The following is a 20,316-nucleotide window of genomic DNA, read 5'->3' as shown; positions in this document are numbered from 1 at the left end:
GGGAACCCATTTTATGTCCTATTAAACAGGTAATTTTTTTAAAGGGCAAGTGCTGATCTTATGTATACTATGTATGTCTTTTAAAAGGTAATAAAATGGGTGGCAAATTGGGAAAGCTGATCTCCAGCACCCATTGTGGGTTTTAAGAGGAAGGTTTCACTGAATAACATGCTCCCTTTTGGTGCTCTGTTTTATTTACTCTGTGCCAGAGTTTCAGAACACCAAACAATACTTTTTATGCAGAACAGCCATGAAAATTTTCTTCAGGAAGAAAAAAATCATCAGACCAAAAAGACAATCAGCAAAATATACAGGGAAAAAAAGAGATAATCAGGTATCATAACAATGAAGAAGTAACCTTGTATCTGATTTTAATAACAGAAAATATATACCATCAGTGTATTTTTCCAAATGCTTGTAGCACACCTGTGAGTTGTTCATGGAACACCAGTGTTCTGCAGAACATAAAGAAATACTGCTCTGTGGTGTAAATGGAATCGACACCACAGAGAACCAGCCAGATCACTTTAAAATCATTCTCAAAAGCAAGACTCTGCAGATACTCATTTAACTTTCATTTTGACCTGTCTAAACATTTTTTTTGACCTTCCTAGCATCCCCAGGGAGACATCCAGCCATCTGAGGCATTTGCTGCTGGGTCTTCTACAGCGCAATCACAAGGACCGCATGGACTTTGGTAAGAGAGTCGCCTGTTCTAGCACTTGAGACAAAATGAAAATAGTGCCTTTGTTGGCTCTGCCTCATTAGTGCCGTAGCTCTCAAGGTCTCTGTGTGTTTGCTGAGGCTGCATCATGTACATGGTGGTAGAGTACAAGCCTACCCCAGCTGCCTGAGGGTCGGAAAGGTGCTTGAATTTTACTACTGCTGGAGATGCAAACTGTTCAGCGCTGACCCCAGCTGATTTCAAACATGTGCATCAAAATGCAATTCCCATGATTGGGGGCAGAATGCCACCCACCTTCCCTTGTGGACATTCGTTCCTGGCATCCAGCCTTCAGCTGTTTTGCAACCTGTTTTATATGTGCCAAAACAACTTGACAGATGAACCTATGTCCATGTCATAACGCCCCTCCACGTGTCAGGTTCCTCTCTTCTGCCTGTCACTGCTTTCATGCCGTACCCCATATGTCTGCTAGGACATCCCTTGTACATTCTCACCTCTGGCCACAAAGCCAGCAGAAGAAACCTCCGTCTTTATTTGTTCCTTCGCTTGCTGACCGGGTTTCACAGAACAGTCTACCTGTTCTTCCCAGGGCTTGTATAGTCCTTCCAACACTCACCTTCAGAGTCACCTGGTGCTTCTTACTCCCTGCAGCTATTTTACCCAAGCTTTGCACCTGGCAGGCTTGGAGAGCCTGCATCTAGGGCTACATCTATGCTACCATGGAAGATCAGCCCAAGGGGTTGATTTCACACATCTACTTGCAGTCACCCCCTGTACTCCTTCCAAGATGTGAGGAATAAGAGACTGATGGAAGAAACTCTCCCGTTGATGTTCTCCTGTATAGATAACCAAGTTAGCTGAGTGCAGATATGTCGATTGCAGTGACGTCATTGGCGTAGTTAGAATTGCATTATCTGCAGTTGACTTTCTTAGTCTGGTGTAGCCATAGCCTAGGTCCTTCATCACAGGTGTTACTTCCTGCCAGTCCTGCTCCTGAGGCAGCGATGCTTACTCTGGTCAGGGCTTCACACTGGGCTCCTTGATACCACATCCCGTGTGAAAAGACAGCACAGGTAGAGATGTACTCTGAGTCCCTAAAAGGGGCCAGCTCCCTTTATGACACTTCTGTTTGATCTGCTTCTACCCAGAGCACAGCTGTATGCAAAACCTTTTTCAATGGGGTAGAAGATAGTGGAAGAAGACCAGAGCTCCAGCAGGGCTGTGGCCACTACAGATGGTATTTGTATGCAGGGTGGGGGAGCAAAAACAAGGAAAATTAAAAGCTGTGTTTTCATTATCACAGTACCAGGAGCCAAATAGATGAAATGGATCTACCAGCCTCTTTGATCTAGTCTTGCACAGGCCTGTTTAAGTGGCTCCTCTGAAACTGTTCTCCTGGAACAGAAGCCAGGCTTCATCTTTCTGTGAAATATTCATGATGTGCAATGCAAAGTGAATGGGTACATACGCCTTTGCATAGCTAGCAGCCGATGCACTCAGAACAAAGTGGAATGTGTTGCTAGCCATGTTGATACATCTGCTGTATGTGTCTGTGTTGCTCTTAGTCTAGGCTTCAGAGGGAAGTGGTTGATTTTTTTTTTTTTTTAAACTGGCCAGGTGGATTTCCCTGGTGGCCAACATGCCACAAGTCCTGGTTAATGCAAATTGATTTGCTACTTGGTTGTCCTTTTGGAGTGGAGCTATTGGTGAAATCTTTTCTTGAATCCCTTGATAGCCAGATAAATACTGTTTAGATTAACTGGGACTGAATGTAATTACACTTCCCTGGTTGCATAAGTTCTGGTATGGAGCAGAGACATGAGGATTAGAGCAAATGTGCGCTTTGAAAGGAGTGCTGACCAGTTTAACAGACTGGCCAGAGCCTGTTAAATCATGGCGTATGGGTCTTCTGTTGAGAATGGAATTGACCTAGTGCTGTGGATCTCAACCCTTTCCATGTAGTGACCTCATGTTACAGTAGAAAATGATTGGGGGATCCCCTTCCCATTTCACGATGAGCTCAGTGGCCAAAGCCACTGCCCCCAGACTGGTTCCTGGTTCTCTGGGCAGTGACCTCCAGCCCTAGGACAAATGCGTAGTAGTCTCCAGCACTGAGGCTATTAGGCTTAGATTGCATTGGGGTAATATTCATGACAGTAGCACTTTGAGAGAAATTCTGCTGGTTTATGGTTGCTGCCTGACCTTTTTTCTGCCCATATGCCTCAGCTAAACCACTTCTTTATGAGCTGCTGTGTAATGATTATATTTGACAAATTTTGATGCTGTTGGCCATACTAGAATGCTGCCAATGTGTTCAGAGAGCCAGGCCTTGATTGCTTGAGAACGGTGCCTCAGGAGCCAGATCTGAGTCTTTGTTCCAAGCAGGGCTGATAGCCACCACAGGCCCCAGGGCAAGATGGGAGGGGTACCCAGCTCCATGCCCTGGAAGGGATGGGACCTAAGGCAGTCAACCCTTAGTGCCACTCAAATTGCAGTGCTGCTGTCCCCACACCTGCCAGCTGCAAGGAGAAGCACTGTCACGGCAGTTCTAAGGGGCCCACAGATAAGGTTGCCAGATTTTTTGGGAGGGCTTGCAGGACAGGCAGCCCCAGCCACAGGTCCCCAGCTGAAGGGACGGGGACCCCAGCAGACTCACAGCTGGTAGGCAAGGGTCATTTTTGCATTAATGCAGGACGTGGGACTTGTCATGGAAATGTGGGACTGTCCCACAGATTGTGGGATGTCTGGCAACCCTACCAGAAGCTCCAGCTCCCGCCACTGCTAATTTGGCAGTGGCAGCCAGTTCTGGGCCCATTTGAAACACCAGGCCCCTGTGCAACTGCCTCTTTGCCCCCACCCCCTTCTCTTCACTGGCGTAAGCCTTCGCTCCTAGTGAGGGCTTTAGAACACATGCCCTGCTTGTGACAGAACTTACCAGCTGTCTCCCCTTTCCAGGCCCTCATTTCCAATGCCAGGCCTTGCACACTTCTACTCTTCTGTGACTCTGCAGGATTATTTTCTATTGGACACACCGGGGATGGATGGATCTGTTGCACTCCCCTTTGCTTCTCCAATATTTCAATAAAAAATACCTTTGTGGCTTTCACAGCAAGTGGTCACAGAAGTATGTGTTTTGTAAGGCAGGGCTTGCTGCCTCTAGTGCGCATAGGATTAGAACACATACTTTCTATGTGTGGCCAGGATCAGTGTTAAGAACCTGTTCCGTGAAGACTCAGATGCATTGTTTCCCTTTTTGCCTATGGTTCTTCGTGCAGATCAGTTTGCTGATTTTATTTTGTGTTAATCCCCTTGAGGTGCATGAGCCTTGTGAGCGCAGAGCCCTCCTTCATGCCTTGTGCCACAACAGGTTCATGTAACAGCATTATGAGGTATTCTGAATGTCATTGTATTGGCAAGCAGAACAGTAGCCAGGAGGTTTAGAAACTGGTCTGCACGATAGGGTGCCTCTCTTTGTTCCGTGGTCATTTAAAGGAGAACCACACAAATTCCAAATTGGTTTGTTTCCCATTATCTATTGGCTACTGTTGGCTTCACACTCAAGTTTATAAAATCCTAGAGGTTGCAACAGGAAATAGTTGTTGGAAAAAGAAGCTGAACCACCTGTGGTTAGCCAGATGATCAGGTTTGGGCAGTGACTAATGCTCCGGACCCTGGAAGATAATAGCTGTTGACTAATAGAGGAGGGTGATAGTGTGGAGCAGAAGGTGAGGGATGGATGAGACTAGGAGGCAGGGTTGGACGAGAGGGCTGGAAACAGTGCAGGAAGCCTATTCAGTAAGCTAACATAGGTACCTATGGAGTGATAAGACGATGCTCTTCCCTTATTGATCAAGAGAGGAAGTGACAGCTGCTCCAGGGCTCGCTGCTTGTGACCTGGGTGCTGGATGGACAGCCTTGGAAAATGAAGTTCCTGTCTGTTGCAGACAGTCCAGGCAGTGAGGCCCCTGAGATTGCGGTCTGACTGCAAGTTCTGGAGGCCCCAGCTCCCTTATGACTGGTTGTAATTTAGTATCATACGTGTATAAACTCCTCTGCTGTGTAGTGCAGAGGACAAACAGCTCTGAGCTGATTTGTTGCTCCTTGATGATACCCAGATTGCTCAGGGATCTCAGGTGATCTCCCTTTTAATTGCTGGGCCACATTTGGTTTTCTCCTTCTCTTCTTTAACAGAACCTGCTTCGCTTATCCCCTAAATCCTGTCCACACACATCCCAGTATTTGTCACAATCCCTGTTCTTCTCAATAGCTTTTTGCATTGCATATGACTCCCCATCCCTGTCGGGCATGGTATAGGAGTTCAGTGCAGGTAGAGGAGTCTGCCCGCAGCCTAGCAAGCCCCCATCAAACCACTTATTTGGTATCCAGAGTGACCTCTCCTTCCATTTCTAATGCCATTAAATGGGCTTTGAATATGTGCTAGGCTGCCTGCCAGGGTGGATGCTTGCAGTGAAGTGCAGAGAGGAGAAAGGGTCACTAGAGCAGGCTGACTGTCTACTCCCTCTCCATTTCCTGTGTTGACATCTTGAGCCCCCAGGGGAATCAGAATAATTCTCCTCTATTCATGTTTTGGAAATGGGCATTTTCTCCCCAATATCAATGGCTAAATGAGTATCTCCCTTACGCCCTTCACAAAATTGTCCAATCCAGACATGTTTAATTATGCCATCTCCAGTGTTCTGTATAAGCTGAGTGCTTGGGCAGCTGCCCAGGAGAAATTCGGGTGCAGCTCAGCTGTTTAGAAGGGCGACCACCTTGTGCAGCATGTGTTTCTATGAGTGGTGAACATCTGCACATACCTTGGTGCAAATAAAAGTTATTCTGCCCACTGGTGTCAAAAATTAGAGGGAGTACTGGCTTTCACCCCTCTGATTTGCCAGGTAGCTGATTTATCGTGGGGGAATGGGAGATGATCACATACTGTATTTTCACACCTTGCTACCTGCACACCCTTGTAACTTCTCAGGGCACAATAGGCTTCCTTGAACTGGCCCTCCACCCAGTCACCAGCCTCTCTCCTTACAACAGTGGTAATGACAATTGTGGTGCATAGATAGCCTAGTTGGGAGAAGCTTTGTAAACTGATTTGGACGTACAGCATTTTACTTACACTGAACTGTTATTCCTCTATTTTCAGATGAGTTTTTCCATCACCCTTTCTTGGATGCAAGTGCCTCTATGAAAAAATGTGAGTGCTAATATCTTTATTAAACCTTTTAACAAGCCATGATTTACCTTCCCTTAACTGCTAAGCCCAAAAAGAGAGCTGTCTCTTAGTCCTTTTTGTTATTTGAGCATTAACTTGGGCTTCACCAGTAGTATAAGTCTACAGTCTTTCCATTTTGCAGCTGAAATGAATTTGAGTCTGCTGAATTATCTTCAAAAGCTGGATGTCCTTAGGCTGCTTAAAGTCCTAAAGTGGAAGCAAATCGTGTGTGTGTGTGTGTGTGTGTGTTTTCTGTTGGAAATGACTGGCCTTACAAGTGCTGATAGGTACATAGGGTTATTTGGCGCATTTCTCTCTCTCAGCTACGTATATAAGACAATTGATGACTGTGGATGCCGGCCAGAATGTAAACTAATAGTATGCTTGTGAAATGCTCCAAGCTGTGTAGCCATTTGTTGGGTTGCACAGAATAGCAGGTATTGGAGAGCAGTGCAATCTTTTGGACCAATTCCAGGGTTTAACTCCAGGTTCTTCCAAGTTCTCTTGCATTAGAGGGGTTTATTTTGAATCATTGAGACAAGCCAGTGGAAGAATTGAAAAAATGTTTTCCACTGGCAATTCCTTCCCCTCTTTTTTCCCTGTCAACATTTTTTGCATCTGTGGCAATTTTCCTATCATCTTTACTCTTCACCTTTTAAATTAAAAGGGGATTTGGTATGTGACCCTGAGTCACTATCACTGTCCTGGGTAATGCTCCCTTGAACCAAGATGCTCCCCATTATGGGAGCTCTACAGAGATTGCACCACCATTGCTCTTGCAGAAGGATTCTCATTAGGCTTCTTCTTAAGCTCCAGTTTAAATATTGGAGACAAGAGTTTCAGAAGTGGCTGACAGTTGTGGGCGGCTTTCCTGAACTCTCTCTCTAAAGGGCCTGATTTTCAGAGGCTAAGTGCACAGAACTTTCTGGAGATCAGGCCCTTTTAATCAGTCTCAAGGTGGACACCAAAAATCAAGGTTCCCAGAGTTGGTGGTTGCTCTTGTCAGTCTTGGCTCTGAGGCAGAAGTTCTGGTTTATCTTGGTTACACATTGTAAACACTCCCCCACCTTAACTGTGTGCTTAGGTGACCGTACCGCAGCCAAGAAAAGATTCTTCTGGTTCAGGGCCGCTTGCAAGCCAGCCCGGCCCCTACTTCCAGCTGCACCTTTGGCATGTGGGGTGAGCCCTGCAAAGTTGGGCTGCCCTGCACATGATAAAGGACTCTGCTTGCTGAAGGAGGGTCCCAAGCCAGCCTGGCCCTCAGCACCAGCTACACCACGACTCAGGGAGATGAGCCCTTCAAAGCCTGATCATCCTGCAAAAAAGGAAGGATGCTGCCTTCTTGGGGAAGCTCCCGAGCCAGCTTGGCCCTCATCACTAGCAGTACCACCACTCTGGGGATTGAGGCCTTCAGATCTGACCTGCTTGCAGCCTTGGCTTGCTCATCCGCTGATCCAGCTCTCACGTTCATCTGTATTGTCACCATGGGGAACCTCACGCAGTCAGGAAGGAAATCTCCTGACTTGGCCTCCATTTCCAGTGTCACCTACCCCCTCACAGTGTGGAAAGCAGAAGCATCACCACAGACAGGAGAGAGTTCTCCTGGCTCAGCCTTCACCTCCAGCTGCACGTCGACTATTGATGCAGGGTGCTGGCCCTGTAGAATGGCTACCTCTTCAGGCTAGTAAGGACATTCTTATCTGAAACATCCACCAGTCTGCCATCACTAGACGTGTGTAATGAGTGGGACAGGAAAAGACTGCTACTGCCTTATACAAGGAGAGGGAAGGAATTCCTATTGTCTTCAGAGGTCTTGGACTCTTGTCTTTTGTGGGGAGGCCTGTTGTTTGGTTAGATGGCTCTTGCAGCCTGCGCTGGAGGTCTGCCCTCTGGCCATTTGGATGGAAGCCTTCACAAGGTTGAGAACGTAGATACAGTGTGGCTTGGACCAATAAAAGCTGACAGCGATTGTCTGTGAGAGCTTGGGACCTTTGGATCCCTGCATAGGGGTGATAAGGCAGGAAGAGCCAACTTGAGAGTTGTAGGCCAGGGACGTAGGGTATAATATTGCTGTCACTTGAAGTCTTGTGTAAGGCATACAGGATATCATCTGATGGGGTCTCCATTGTGATTCATACTGTTGGACATGCTGTGCATGCCCAGCAGTCACATTTTGACTTACTCACGTGTGAGGCCCCCTGACTTTGGGTGCAGAACATGGACTTGACTGGATGACATGACAGGTGCTCTGTTAATCCATTTAGCCATTCCATTCAACATAGGGTTAGATGCGGGGGGAGGGGAGGTAGGGGTGGGAGGGCTCAGTAGCTGCATCTGACCTTAGATAGGGAATATGTCCTTCCCAAAATGGATTCATTTGTGAGAATCTCCATTCTAGGATTACAATGGGAATAATTTTAGAGATTGCCTCATTGCTCTCTGATATTCTCTTCTCCCAGGAGTGGATGAGAAAATGGTCACTCTATTTCAACAGAAGCAAAGCTGGTTGTAGCCCATGGCCTGCATGAACTTCCAGTTTGATTCCAAGTAATAATTATTGTTGTTTAATGTTTGTATTGGAGTGTCAAGCAGAGGCCTCAACTAAGATCAAGTCCCAGTCGTGGGAGGCGCAGCACTCAGCGACATATGCTTGTTGTCAGATGCTACAAACGTGGTGCTCTGCTCTCTCCAATGTTGGTATCACTCGGCTGCGTGCGTTGTGTTCCCTCTGTGTGCTGCCCCAGCTCTGCAGATAGCCGACACAGCAGACCTGAAGAGAACCCCCAATGACCACAGAGTCTAGTAAGGTGTGAAGGTGCGTTGGCCAGGTTTATTGCCGTATTGGACACAATAGTAGTTCCCTGTAGACTTCTTAGTCTAAGTCAGTGCATACTACAAATATGCACCCATGATCAATGGACTCAGCTCAGTCAGTGGCAGGACTTTCCACTGTCCCCTCGGCCGGACCCAGACCACATCCCCGGAGTACATTCTTATACACAGGTACAAACAATTTACACATCACTTCTGACGTACTGAGGTACAACCCTTCTGCATAGTCAGGTGCTGCCTCTCACCTTGTACATGTTGGTTCACACAAAACAACTCTATCCATCATATTACCCTTTTGCCCCTGTCATTGGGATGGGTTGGCCTGTTCTTTCTTATCTATGGAATGTTCCAGGGTAGGATGTTCTGGTACCATGTTCCTACTTCAGTATGCTAGGTAGATATGTTTGTGCAACATCAACCCTCTTCTTGCCAACTTCTGTGAGCAATGCATTCCTTTGGCTCACAGCTGAACTTTGCTTTCCGTTAGCAAAGTCTTGACCATTACTTTGGTTCAGGCCTAAGGCCTCATACTGGGCCTGTACTTACAACAATGCTGAGAGACTGTCTCTGCCAGTCTGCCCACTTATTCCATGGGTGGAATAAATTTTATGTGCCCCATCGATAGACACACATGCTGCTGGCTGTGGTCCATTGTGGGTGCTCCCCTAATAAGGTGGGCACCTGAATCTCTCCAGGGTGGTTGTGCAAGTGCTCAGCATACTGGGAACACTAGTCTCTGCCCTAAATGGCTCTCAGTTTACACAACTAAGGCAGACAAAGGGAGGGAGAGGAAACAGGCCTGAGTAGGTGAAGTATTTGCCCAGGGCCACAGGGCAGTCTGCAGCAGGGCTGGAAATGCACCGCAGGCCTCCAAAACCTATCTAGTGGACTATCCTGTACAGGTCAGGGGTGTATTTCCCTCCCACAGCCATCTCCTCCATGGTGACACAAGGGCCCCAGGTGTGTTTGCATTCAGGGCATGCTGCAAGAGCTATCTACTTGCCACTGGTTTTATCTGCCACTGGGGCTATAGATTTCGTTAACTTGTATTGTCTGTCTGTTGTTATTTATTTCACTTGTGACTTTTGACCTGCAATGAGAGATGTATCTGTGAAGTGTGAAAAATGTCAATAAAACAATAAAATACACCCATTTAGTTAGAATGTCTTTTGTTTGGAGGTAGGTGCTTTTGGGCCTGATATCGGTGACAGTGCGTTATAATAGCCAAGCACGAAGGATACAATTAAGGCTGTTGGTAGTCTTAACTTCATGAATACAATTGTGCTGAGTGCTCTACTTGTCCTTGGGCAAATACTGATCACCATATTTTGGGGGTTGGGAAGAAATTTTCCCCTCAGACAGACTGGCAGAGACACGGGAGCTTTTTTGCCTTTCTATTCAACCTGGGGCATACCTCATCTGTGCGTTTAAACTAGTGCATTCTCTGTAACTTGAAGTCTTTAAACCATGATTTGGGGGCTTCAGTGACTCAGCCAGAAGTAAACGGTTTGTTTCAGCAGTGGGTGGGTGAGGTTCTGTGGGCTGCAGTCTACAGGAAGGTGGACTAGATGATCACGATGTTCCCTTCTGACCTAAAACTCCCCAAGAAGTCTTCTTGTTCCCATTGTAAAACTGATGTCTCTCTGAACCTGGCTTGCAAGAGAGAAGCCAGCTAGCATGGGCAATACTCTGCATTAACATGACCCATAATAATACTAGGGAGGTTGTTCAATGTCCAGAACAGTATGTTTAGTGTATTATGCCTGATCTATCACTCTGATCATACTGTGCATTCTCACAAAGCAAAGCCCAGTAAAATCATCTGTAAACCTCACTGGGTATACATTGCAATACCAACATTTCAAACATGGTCTTTTCTGAAACTCACAGATTTAAAGGGGAATTTTTTACTGAATTCATCTTTTGCTTCTGTACCTTGCAACCCCCACAGCATAGTGCCTCACTGGGAACTGCTGAAGCATTACTGCTTTGAAAATTATACACCAGGAGAGCCACAGATGTTCATAAAATTCTGTCTGTCTGGTTTATAGGACAAGTGGATTGCAGAAGGAGACATTTCATATCATCTTTCTGCCCCAACTGACTTTTCACGACAATTTGTAATGCCTCTGATGAAATGACATTTCTTTGGGCAAGCTAGTGAAGATAATTAAGAGAGCTAATGATGTTATATACAAAGATGTCTGGCAATTTTAGGATTTGAATTGGGGAGCATAATTCATCTTACCATTCCTCTGTCCGGTTTCCAGAATAAAACATAACGTTCTAAAAATGTATTCCTTTTAAAATTTGAAACTTGGAGTGAATGCCTTGCAGGTAGAAAACAGGAGTTTATGCATTTCTTTCAAGCAGGTGATAAAGAGAGAATCAAATATATAATTACAGTGGAACCTGACTAATTCACAGAGTGTGAAAGCCCCTCTTGTAAATGACCAGATCTTGTGAGTTAGCCTTACAGTCCTGGTGTGGGGGAAGAGGAGGAATGGGATGAAATAATAAAATAACAGTCAAGGAGGACACATCCAAACACGTTTAGTTTCTGTACTTTAGCTGCTGTAATTTAGTTTGAATTCATCTGTGCAGTGGTAAAGTCTTTCTGCCTTTAGATTTATGGAACAACTGTCCAGTGCAAATAAACAAAACTAGAAGGAAAACCGCCAAATTTAGTCAAGTTCACAAGTAGTAAAAATGACCATGTCAGGGAAAAATAAGCAGTGAAGCATATGCACAGTTCAGTGTACAGTACACAGTACAGTGCATTTTTTCAAAACAATGAAGTACTACAGAACTTGCCTGTTAGGGATTCCGGTGCAGCTGGCTGTACTTCCTGTAACAGTTTTCAGGCTGTAGCTGGGGACACTTTTTCATTCTTTTTGTTTTCTAAGACATTGAGAAGCAGGGAGGTATTGACCTGCAAGCTGTCTATGTATAAGAATCCTAGTGGCTTTGAAAGAAGCTCTTCATGGGCTTGGGCTGTCCACATACCTGTGGGTTCACACAGACTTTTGGGGCTGTTCCTTGAGCAAGACCTGGGAGCTGGAAATGCATTCAGAGTATTTCATATTTAACAGGGCACCCTGCATCTCTGACTTTCCTTCCAGCATTCTCAGTTTGGGGATATTTTGCTTTCTCAACAGCAGCAGGGTAGCATGTGGTAACAATGTGGCCTGGTGGGTGTGCAGTCAGACACATCCTTGGAATAGAAGTAGAAGTTACAGAAAAGAAAGCTTTCCTCCCACAAAGATAAGCTCACCCCTTAGATTAGTCACAGAGAGGTAGCTGTGGTAGTCTGTATCTTCACAAAACCAAAAAGCAGTCCTGGAGCACTTTAAAGACTAAATATAATTTATTAGGTGATGAGCTTTCATGGGACAGACCCATTTCTTTAGATCTAGGAACTGTGGTTCTCAAATTTCATTGTACCACAGCCCCTTCTGAGAACCAAAATTATTACATGACCCTGGACAGGAGTTCCAAAACTTGAGCCCGCCCAACCCACCGTGCCCTGGGTAGGTGAGCAGCTTTCCAAAGCTTCAGCCCTGGACAGGAGACCTGTAACCTGATCCTAGACATCCAGGACTGAAGATCTCTGGCTTCAGCTTCGCCCGTGAGTGATGGGGCTTTGGCTATGAGCTCCAGCAAGTCTAACACCAGCCCTAGCAACCCCACTGAAATGAGGTCACGAGCCATTTTGGGGTCCCATCCCACAGTTCAAGAGCTGCTACTTTAGCTAAACCCTGAGGGTGAACAGACAGCACCCTTGGGATTCCAGTACAAGGGACCCATCTGTTTTCTCTCTGCCGGCTCCTTTGGAATATCTTCCCTTTGTCCCTGGCTACTGAGGAAGCCCTCCAGCTCTCGCTCCATCACTCTGATCTTCATTTCTTACCTTTCCTGCCCAGCCTGTACCAGTTAAGGCAAACTCAATGAGCAGGCTAGACTTAGAGGAAAAGCATATCTGGGAACAGTTTTAATTTCTTTCCTATCAACAGCCCAAAGGATTCCAATGCAGCTGTTCTTTGTTGGTAGACCATGTCATATCCTACCACCCATGCTCACACACACAATTGCTGAACATTTTCCTAAGGGTTAAAGTTAAGGTACCTCCGTATAGATACCTGGCTGTTAGAATAAACATATGTCCTTCACTGTAATATTTTAACATTGTTAGCCATGAAGCAGTTTTACTTTAAACAGAGCTTTTTTTTTCCCTCTGTAATTATCCTCTACAGTCTACACTGTGTACATGGAGTCAGTATGCCCAGTCTGATGGATTAATAAAACTAAGGCAGGGCTGTAATTTTTGCATAGTGTACATGAGAGAGAAGAGAAGTGAATTTACTATCTTCTGGCTCTGAGCAAGTTATTAAAATACCAGCACATCTTCCCAGGTTACTGGGAAGGGTCTGACTTGGCTAAAGTGGCTGCTTATGCTGCAGGAGCACCATACGTAATAAAAATAACAGACATCAAATGGTCACGTGCAAGAGTGTGGAGAGGCAAGTTTATTTCATTTAAACTGGCCCAAATGTTGGTCGTCCCTCTAAGTGACATCATCTGGTATATGAGACAAACCTGATGGGAACCAGCATTAGAAAAGTCCTTTCAGTTATTGATATGGTTGGCTGATCAGAATGTTTGATAATTTCTTTCTGTTCTCAGCTGCTTCTGTGCCAATGCCTTCTTATCCAAGTTCAGGCTCTGGTAGTTCCTCCAGCAGCTCTTCCACTTCCCACCTGGCCTCGCCTCCCGTAAGTACAACTCACAGGTGTACAGGGGTTTTCCTAATGTTCCTAATGGCACACTGGCTGGCTGTCCATTTCTGCTTCGACATCTCATTGGATGGTTCGAAATAGTCTTTCCTGTGATTGCCTGAAGTTGCTGAAAATTGTAACACTTCAGTCTGTGCCTGATGCATGTACCTGTGGCAAGTGCCCTAAAGTAACTTTCTCTCTCCACTAGGAGTGTTTAGTTGGTATTTGTCTATTATGCAAAGAGCCTCAAGTGAGTGAGGCTCGCAGTAATTACACCAGCTGGTGTCACTAGAGCTATAAGACTCATAAGAACCAGAACTAGTCATGAATTAAGATGTCTAGCAATGGCCACCAGCTCTCTGCCCTCAGGCCAAGTCTGTGCAGTGTGATAGCACAATCCACCTTCCTTTGCAAGGTGAACCTGCCCAGAAGCACATTAATCAAGGCCATCTGCTCAGCCATGGGTCCTCCACAGTCTGGTGGGCTTGGGACAGTGGATCTGAACTGATGTCTGTTCCCCCAATTACTTAACCATGGAAATTTCTCTCTGAAGGGCTGAGTATTAACCAGCCAGCAAAGGGACAGTCCAACTCAAAAGCTGGATTCCAGTGGCTGTTGGTGAAAGTGGCCTTTTGAGCTTTGTGCAGAGATATAATGGTGTGTGGTGATGGGGGAGGAGGAGGACAGTGGTAATGAGTTTTCTTGTTCCTCCTTTGCAAGACAGCTTTGCTGTCAGTTACTTTGTTCTTCCTAATGTCCCTCGGCATTAGCTTTGAAAGATATGGTTCTTTTGCACTCAGTAAAGAGGCATCCATTTGTGGCAAGTTGGCAGCCCCCGGTTTATCAGCTTTGCATGGTGTTATTTAGAGAATCTTAGCAGAATGATGAACTAGCTGTATTAAACCGGTGTTTGTTTTCCTTGCTTTAAGCAGTCCTTAGGGGAGATGCAGCAGCTGCGGGAGAAGGCTCTGGTGTCTCCTGCCCAGGATTCCCCAGGTTTGCTGCATGGGTCTAAGGACTCTGCTGAAAGCAGCAGCAAGAATTCCTCTTGTGACACAGATGACTTTGTTATGGTCCCAGCACAGTTCTCAAGTAAGCCAAGCTTTTTTTTCTCTCTCTCTCTCTCTCTCTCTCTTTCTGTGACAGCACAGCAGGGGATCTGACGATACACTGCCGAACATTTCTGGAAAGCCAAAACACTGATAGATCTGTATGTTTTGACTGAAGTGGGAATGTTTTGTTCCTCAGACCAAGGAAACACCTGACGTGCTGATTATTTTATAGTTCATTCTGCAACTAAGTGGGTTCAAAGAAAGTATTTAAGAAGAATGAATCTTTAAAGACTTGGTCCTGAGTTGATCATGAGAATGGAAAAGCAAAGTGAGGAAACAGCAATGTGGATACAGAGATGGGTGTGATGCTTGCCCAGAAAATGTTCTCATTCCATCCCATCTCAGGCCATCCGTTCATACTACAGCACACACTTGTGTCTGGAGGGTGGATTTTATAGTTCAAAAAGTCCCAGCAATAAATCCTTTCTTCATTTACTCAGACAGTTGACCTTTTAAAAAATCCTGTTGTAAGATGCCTGTTATTCTCTGTGTGTGTGCACACTCACAAGCTCTGCTCATAGGCTGCATGTACGGAGCAGTAAGTGTTCTTCAGAGAAATGTACACATAAAAACCAGGACTCTGATTCAAGAGGGGACCTAAGCATGTGTGTGCCTGTTCAGCAGAGCATGGAAGAACGTTCTTATTAAAGTTAAAAATGTGCTTAAGGTGCTTTGCTGGACTGGGAAGGGGGCCCTCCCTTACTCATTACTCTTGCTCACATTTGAACATTCCTGTAGGTTTGAGAGGGATAACAGGCTTTCTGGAGTGTGTTGGTGCATGTTCTTGTGCCTGTAATTGGAGTGTGAGAGAAGAGCTCAGCATTGCTTTTGCTCCCCTTCGAAACAGGCATGGGAGCCAGGCAGTAAGGCCTGACTCTGTTCACGTTTCCAGTGTTCTGAGGATTTGGCAGGGGCAAGTTCTTCTGTGTATCCAGCTACCACCAGACGTGGTCAGACTGGAATTTTGCTTCTTTGGACATGTATGTGTTTGAGTCCTACGTGCAAAACATGCCACTCTGTTTGCAAAGCAGCTAACTGCTCACACCCAGGGATGTGCATCTGTGCTCTGAAACATCTCTGTCAACTCTCAGCCCCTTTCCAAAAATACCTCCTTTCAAACAAAATCTGTCAAAGCCTCAGGCCACGGGGATCAGAATGAAACCAGCTGCTGACTTCAGCAGCTCAGCAAAACAGAGGCTTCTAGGTAGCCAAGTTTCTCTCAGTCTTGAAGTAGCAGAAGATAAAAATCAGTCACTCTGACCATACAGAAGCTTTTAAGGATATGACTGAAACCTAATCCATTTCTTCACTTTCTTGACACACAGGTGATCTAACTGCTGAGGCAGCAGGAGGGAAACCCATCCAGGACAGCCTCATGTACAGCGAGTAAGATCCTTAGCTTGTTAACAATTAGAACGGTTAGTCTCGGGAACAGATTGTGCATTAAACTCAGCTGGGTTTTGGATGTGGGAACTTCAAGTTCCTGAAGGAGCAATGTGACAGTTCTATCTGGGTAACAGCCTGAAGCTGTGTTGTAATAGGGTCCCCAGGCCTGGGCTGCACTTCTAGCATTGAAAAATCGTTACAATTTTCTTGGCCGTTGGGAAATGGGACCTTTAGTGACTTGCTGGAAGGCTGGGGAACTACAGTGCTCCCTGATTCCAGTCCCAGCAATGTGCTGGCATTTATTGGAAGAGATTTGAGTTGGAACCCTGCCCAGCTTGCTGGCGAGCCACTTTTCCATCTGCCAGGCAAAGTTTCCAAGTGCTTTTCTCCTGCCCATCTGTAAAGTACTGCTGGAGACCTGCGGTAGCATTAGAGTCCATGATGCAGTCAATAGCAGGAAAAACCCTGACCCTTTCCTTCTCTATTCCTCTGCCAGGGAGGGAATTTTTTTCTAGAGAACCTGGGAAGGGAGGGAGAGTCTTTATCCTGAGAAAACAGGGGACATCTTATCCTCAATCCCTCAGCCTTGTCTTGAAGAAGATGTGTTGTATCCTAGCCACTCTGCAGGCCTGGGAGTCAGGAAGCCTGTGTTGGCTTCCAGAGCGGTGTTTCTTAAACTATGTTCTGTGGAACACTGATGTTCCGTGAACAACTTGTAAGTATGCTGCAAGTGGCTGACACTTTTTGATATCACATGTGGACGGTATATATTTTCTGTTATTAAAATCAGATGTAATGTTACTACTTCATTGCGAGGATACCCAATTAAATTACTTCATTTTGGTTTTGCTGTAAATGTTGCTGTTTGGTTTATTTTGGTCTGAAAACAAATTTTTAAAGAAAAAATGTTCTGCATAAACATACTATTATTTGGTGTTCCGTGGTCTCAGAAAGTTTAAGGAACACTGTTCTAGATGTTGTCACTGACTCTGTGTGACCTTCAGCAAGTCCTTTATCCTCCCAGTTGCTTGGCTACACCTGCTGTAATATAGGGGGAAGTGTGTGGTATCCATATACTTTTGCAAAGCTGCTTGAGATCTTTGTCTGAAAGGAGATAAGCTAGAGGTAAAAGCTCACAGTTTATTACTAGACTGATGAATAATGCAGTGGGTTTGCGGCAGATGCTGCTGTTACTATCTTTCTGCTATTGACTTAATCTAACCTCTACTGTCACCAAAATTCACAGCCTGCCCAGTAATTGGGTTTAAATTTCATTGGGTTTTTTGGAACAGAGCTGAGGGAGAAGGAAGAGTAGTTAAAGCCAGCCTCCAATTCCTCTTAGAGGAAAAAAAAAAAACACCACTGAGGACCTGATTCTCTTACACCGAGATCCTTTTAAACTGTGCAGAAATTAAGAAATTACATGTCCAGGCCCTTTAAGGACCCGTGGCAAGGGCAGAAGAGTGACAAGGGGAATGAATTGCTTCTTGTAGGTTGCGCAGGCGCATCGTTAACTTACCTTCAGTCATATGTGAAAACAACATGAAGGCTTGTGGTGGGTGGAACTCGGGGAGCGGTAAGGCTTAGGGAAGCACTTGCCTCCAGGGCTCTAACAGAGCGGCTTCTTTCTCTCCTTTTCTCAGGAGCTCCCTGGTGACGTCGGCAGGTGTGGAAAGCCAGGGAAGGACGCCCTCCCCTTCACCCCCTTACAGCACTTCTCCCAGCCCAGCAGGGTAAGAGGGGAGATGGTGAGATTGTTCTTTTGAGAAGCAAATTTTAGGCTTTGATTGAACTCCTGCCAAAGTTGAGGAATCTTTCCACCAATCCTAATTTGGGCGTGGAACCCTTATCACGAGACTTGTCTTGGAGAGACAACAGTAACGATGTGCTAACCAGAAAAACTCAGGGACTTAGGGTTCAGCCCAGTCCTGGGCCTGAACTCCTCAAAGACATTCTGTCCTCCCCAGAAAGGCAAAGAGAGAAGGAAGCTGGAGTTAACAGGTTGCGCCCACAGCCCCCCAGGCACAGTCTCCTTGCTGTGAAGAGGCTGCCGGGTAGAGCTTGTCTGGTCTTCTCCATTGTGAGTTGCTGGCCTGGTGGGTAGGCATAGGTGTGGGAAGGTTGCCTCCCTGTTTGGTCCTGCAGTTAAAGGAGGCAGCTGGACTGGCTTTGACATTTGGAGTCTGCATAAGGCCCCAAACAGCTCTTTGTTGTGCTCCCCAGATGGGTCAATCCTGCTGCTAGATAACAATGGCTCAGTTTGTAGTGATGAGCTGCAATGGGTGTTGGTATAACTGGCTTGGGGTGGGGAGCAGCACTGGCATTGGACCTTCCTCTCTCCAGTCCCAGGATCCAGTCCAGCGTGGCCAGTACTGACAAAGGCCCAGGTGAAATGAGTTTAGGGTCCAGCTGTCCATACACTTAAGTTCAGCACCACCTCTAGCTCTGCTGGGCTCTATTTGCTCACAAAGATTGCACATGGAGACTGATGTGACTGACTCCCACCCTTCAAGGGGGTCCATTGCCATAAGGAAAGTCACACTGCCTCAGCTCTCTGAGTAAGGGGCGAACTTGCTTGTCTTCACTTGTTGACCTGGCCCTTCTTACGGGTGGGAGAAATGTAAAATGTTAAAAAAGACCCAGCCTGGAATGTATGAAAATGCTTCTTGCCCAGAGACAACCCACAGTTACAGGCCATTGCTTAAACCCTGATCAACATAGGGAAAAAATGCAGCTCAGTGCCTTGCTGACACGATCGGACTCATTGACAGGCACATACCGCAGGTTGCTCATGCTGTCACCTGCTAAGCTTTTTAACAGCTTGTTCTTTTATTGACTTGCGTGCGGTTACGACTAGAATTAACCCCCATTAATCATGTGGCTTTTTTATCTTCAGTCACTTCCCCATTGAAGATGCATCATAGCATTGTGCCTGTGCACCTTTTTGTCTGTTTCCCGAAGTGATGGGTTTAATGCCACTTTGCCACATGTTAAATTACAACTAGTTAGCTCCCTGTTGAAAGCTATGTCCAGGTGTTTGTTATCAGGACCAGTTGATCAGTTCCCTACATGTCCTCTAAATGAGACCTTGTTTTCTGCACTAGGTTGGCCCGTAGGGGGACTTGTTGTGCAGTAGCACTTATGCGAAGCCTCTCTTCGACTTGGTAACTTCTTTTCTTTGGTAGAGGCAGGCCTGACTGACAAAGGGTTAGACATTAGAAGTTAGTCAGGCAATAGTAAAGGTGAAGAGTCTTTTCTTTCACCCTTATAACGTCAGGTATTGCCCTCAAAGGTGGCTCGATGTTAGCTCCCAGATATCTCAGCCAAATCAATGCATATCTTATTGCAGCGGTGAGCAAACTTTTTATGTTGGGCCCTGCTTTTCGTCCCTGCCATTAGCAGGTCCCCCACTGTCTAATTCAGCCTGTTTAATCCAAGCAGACAGAAATGTCAATTGTGTTCATATGAAAAAAAACAAACTACCTTTCAACACATGTAAGAAAATGTCTGTAGAATTTAAAAACTGTATTGGTTGGTATACAAATATGAATACACACACATAAAACAGTGCCATATTCCAATGCTTTGAATGAGGTGGATGAGCGTGAAACCCAGCAGACAATCGTGCTTCGTCCCCCCTATGAAATTTCATGCCCCCTCCCCTCACTGTGTGCACCCCTGTCTTATTGCACCCTGTGGTTTTATGTGCTTTCTGTCCTAACCTGACTCTGGGGATTGAGCATTGTAGTGCAGATCGAGATGTGTGAAATTCAGCCTCCTCTGGAACAGACAGAAAAGTAAGACCCCTTAATTTATTGTTTGCTGGAGAGCAGAGGTAAGGCCTCAGACATTTCCTCCATATGCAGACTAAACAATGTCTCCATATGATATGCCCTGTAAATTCCCCTTTCCCAAGCTCTCACTGCTCAGCTGACAAAACTTGGTAACGTGGATGTTAAATTTATTTAATCATTCCTCTTCCCCCCGCTTTTGCATGCACATGCGCTGGCTTGCTGTCTCTTGATTTGGAGAAACCACACAAACTGAATCTAGAAATACACAGAACTGGCAAACAGGTATTAAACAGGAACAGGGAAAAAGTGCGTCATTCTGTGTCTTCCAGTTTCACGACAGCATCTTTTGCAGCCCACTGGTGCTGCATCAGTGGTGACTGGCTTCTCTAAGGGCTATGGACCATGTCCTGGAAATCTGCCAGTAAGCTACACATATAAGATTTGTCACTGCCAACTGCAAAACGCAGCTGGCCTTTGCGAAAAGTGCTCTTGGTCTTTAGGCTTTATC

The 20,316-nt window shown here is 45.8% G+C and overlaps 1 protein-coding gene across 3 annotated transcripts in view; it reads left to right on the top strand.

Moving 5' to 3' along the window:
• The window catches only part of ULK1 (unc-51 like autophagy activating kinase 1), a 135,078-nt gene that overhangs the window by 75,302 nt on the left and 39,460 nt on the right, over nt 1-20,316 (top strand). For 2 of the 3 annotated variants that reach the window (XM_075012290.1, XM_075012292.1), the window contains 6 exons: nt 615-697; nt 5,841-5,891; nt 13,425-13,513; nt 14,446-14,608; nt 15,954-16,014; nt 17,658-17,747. In XM_075012290.1, the coding sequence (XP_074868391.1) occupies nt 615-697; nt 5,841-5,891; nt 13,425-13,513; nt 14,446-14,608; nt 15,954-16,014; nt 17,658-17,747 (537 nt within the window). The remainder of the gene's footprint in view (nt 1-614; nt 698-5,840; nt 5,892-13,424; nt 13,514-14,445; nt 14,609-15,953; nt 16,015-17,657; nt 17,748-20,316) is intronic. The other variant, XM_075012291.1, reaches the window with a different exon arrangement.

The sequence above is a fragment of the Carettochelys insculpta genome, chromosome 18, assembly GCF_033958435.1.
Source record: "Carettochelys insculpta isolate YL-2023 chromosome 18, ASM3395843v1, whole genome shotgun sequence".
NCBI lineage: Eukaryota > Metazoa > Chordata > Testudines > Carettochelyidae > Carettochelys > Carettochelys insculpta.
This window is presented reverse-complemented; position numbering and strand designations above follow the sequence as displayed.